Here is a 3,062-nt window from a genome sequence, read left to right on the forward strand (position 1 = left end):
AAGCAAGGAAACAGCTGATATGAAAATGTTGACATTTATTCTAAATGCACAATACATATGAAGAACTTAATGCTTTACTTTATTGATCCTATAATATAATAAGAGCCTCCTGACAAAACAGATCAATGAGATGTAAAGTATGCCCTACGAAAAGGCGAGAAAAGCAAAATACATGCTGTCAATGTAAGTGATACATATGTAGGGAACATGCTGTTTTCATGTGTGCAGACTGCCTTAGATGTGATAGACGAAGTAAAGATTATTTTTTTATGAAATGCTATTAGCATTTTCATTGTAAGGCATACAAGAATTTATTTGTGTTATTCTTTTTTAGACTTAGTACACCAAAAAACAGTCAATGTTGAAAATTTTGATGCTTTTTTATAAGCCCTCAATAGATGCTAAAAATTTGATACTTTATTTTTGTGACATTTTTCCTGTTAAATATTCATTGTTTAACAAAACAAACTCATAAAATTAAAATTAATAATTCATCAATAGAAATATTTTAAAGAATAAAACGGTCTGAGAGACCCACCCTGGTGACACAAGTAGTCTTATGCCCAAAATAATAACACTACTTTTCAAAAAAGTCTCCTCTAAGGAAATACTACACGTCTAAAGCTCTTTCCTTTTTTGACCTCTGTAGTTTAAAAAAATATCTTCTCCTGTGTTATGTTCTAATTTTTGTATCTGTGTACCTTGGTATCCTGGGGAGAACTAATTTTGAGCATACATATAGTTGGATCATTGATTCATTGTATTAACTCTAAAAGTACCTCTTTTTTATTTCTAAAAATCCTAACTATTATTTTGGCCTCTTCTCACTGTCTGAAAAATTGTGATTTTTCTATGTAATCATAAAATTGTAGCTTAAAGAGAATGTATTTTGACCAAATCTGAGATGTGAACACTAAGACCTGGCTTCCAGGATGTTGGTAGCATTATGTTTATTGAACACTAGAGCAGTTTACCTGTTTATGGGGCCAACATCATACTCTCCAAGAGTCTTTTAACCCCAAAACCTTTCCACATCACTAATTTTGTCCGTAGTGTTCTAAGTTCGAATGGAGGCAACAAGAAGAACAATGTGGATTGGCGTCTTCAGATTAGAAACACTGCAGATACTGTATTGAGACTATCTTCATTTGCAAGGAAGTACCCATAGTACAAATATTTTGTGTGTTATAAACATGTGACACTTCACACTTTGAAGATTGGCTACAGGCTTTATGCTTTCACTTTCTAGAGCCTCCTTAAAATTGAATGTGGGATCCATATTTAATATCTTTTGTTTGTTGTTATTAGTCCCTCTGAGATAATGCTAAATGAAACATATAACTTTCGTAATATGCACTAAATAAAAAGAAAATTGACGAATTCACATTTGCTTTGACTCATCAAATCCACTTTTTAAAGCTATTCTGCACAAATTAAAATGCCAGTATTTCTGAATATATAAAAAATTCTTTCTTTTAGTAGTACCTATTATGTAGAATAAAAGAGTGATGAGTGCCTAAAACTAAATATACTGTTCAAGAAGCTGATGTTTAAAATATTGGAAAATATGCATGTATGAACAAGGAAACTAGCATATAAAGATGATCCTGATGTGTGGCCAGACATGGAGAACTGAACAAATTAAGCATACCTACACCAAGACATGCAGTTTTCATCACTAATTAAATAGAGTTCAGTAAGGTAAGAATTAACACTTAGGTGGCTTCTCACAAGTCAGTCTGTGTGTAAAACCACTTTCCTGAGCCATAGTTTCATCAAAGCCCTTTTCATCTCATTGTTTCGCAAACTGTAGATAAGTGGGTTCAGCAGAGGGGTGAGCAACGTGTAAGCCAGTGACATCAGCTTCTTGGTCTCCGGTGAGTAGCTGGCTTTGGGTTGTAAATAAGTCATATTGGCTGTGCCATAGAAGAGGGTGACTGATGTGAGATGAGACACACAGGTGGAAAAGGCCTTTTGCCTCCCAGTTCTTGATGGCATCTTCAGGATGGCAAAGAGAATCCGAATGTAAGACAAGAGGATCAACAAGAAAGGAACCATAACGATCAAAATGGTGCCCGTGAAAGCATAGATTTCAAACAAGAAGGTGTCTGCACACACAAGCTCCAGCACTGGGGGAGTCTCACAAAAGAGATGATTGATCTCACTGGGACCACAAAAAGGAAAACTAAATACCCACGTTGTCTGCACAGTAGCCACCATAACCCCGGAGGCCCAGGAGAATATTACTAACTTCACAAGAACACTTTTGTTCATAATGGTTGGGTAGGTCAGAGGATGGCATATTGCAGCAAATCGGTCATAAGCCATGGCCCCCAGGAGAAAACATTCAGCCCCACCAAAAAGAAGAATGAAATACATCTGTGCAAAACAGCCAACAAAAGATATGGTGGTTTTCTTAGTGGACAGGACCACGAGCATTTCAGGCATGATGGCTGCACTGAAGCTCACTTCCACCACAGATAAATTCTGCAGGAAGAGGTACATGGGGATGTGGAGGCTGTGGTCCAGGAAGATGACTGCTATGATGATGGCATTTCCCATCAGGGTCACCAGATAAATAACCAAGAAAACCCCAAAGATCTTCTCGTGGAGCTCAGGAAAGTTGGAAAAGCCCAAGAGGATGAATTCAGCCATGCAGCTTTGATTTTGCTTGCTCATTTCACTAGTGTAGTCCTAGGTTTTTCTTATTGACATAGTATGTGAAGAAGAACATCACAGTCCAATATGTGAGAATTCATGTCTGGACTTCTTGGTAGAAGATGTAACAACATACTCATTTTAACTAAACTTCAGCTTGGCAATTTTGAAGAATGACCAATAACACTTTATAGTGAATCTTTAAAAGGCAAGCAAAAAAAAGTGAATCATTTTAGTTCAGAAATCTCATTTTTAAAGTACAAAATCAAAGCAGGCATTCTCTGGCAAGTTTTTTGCTGGGTTGCAAAAAATTAAACCTATAACATAAACAAACATTGTGTTATTTAGAATACATTATCTGTTACACTGATGTATCCAGCTTGGTGTTCTTTTTAACTATATAT

At 36.0% G+C, this 3,062-nt stretch overlaps 1 protein-coding gene across 1 annotated transcript; it reads right to left on the reverse strand.

Annotated features, from left to right (window-relative positions):
- Positions 1-1,734: 1,734 nt before the first annotated feature.
- Positions 1,735-2,715, reverse strand: LOC102013596 (olfactory receptor 10A3). Its single transcript, XM_005380207.2, is given in 1 exon segment — positions 1,735-2,715. A coding segment is annotated over 1 exon segment (981 nt).
- Between the last annotated feature and the right edge of the window lie 347 nt (positions 2,716-3,062).

This window comes from Chinchilla lanigera, unplaced genomic scaffold, assembly GCF_000276665.1.
Source record: "Chinchilla lanigera isolate Chin_1 unplaced genomic scaffold, ChiLan1.0 scaffold00013, whole genome shotgun sequence".
Taxonomy (NCBI): Eukaryota; Metazoa; Chordata; class Mammalia; order Rodentia; family Chinchillidae; genus Chinchilla; species Chinchilla lanigera.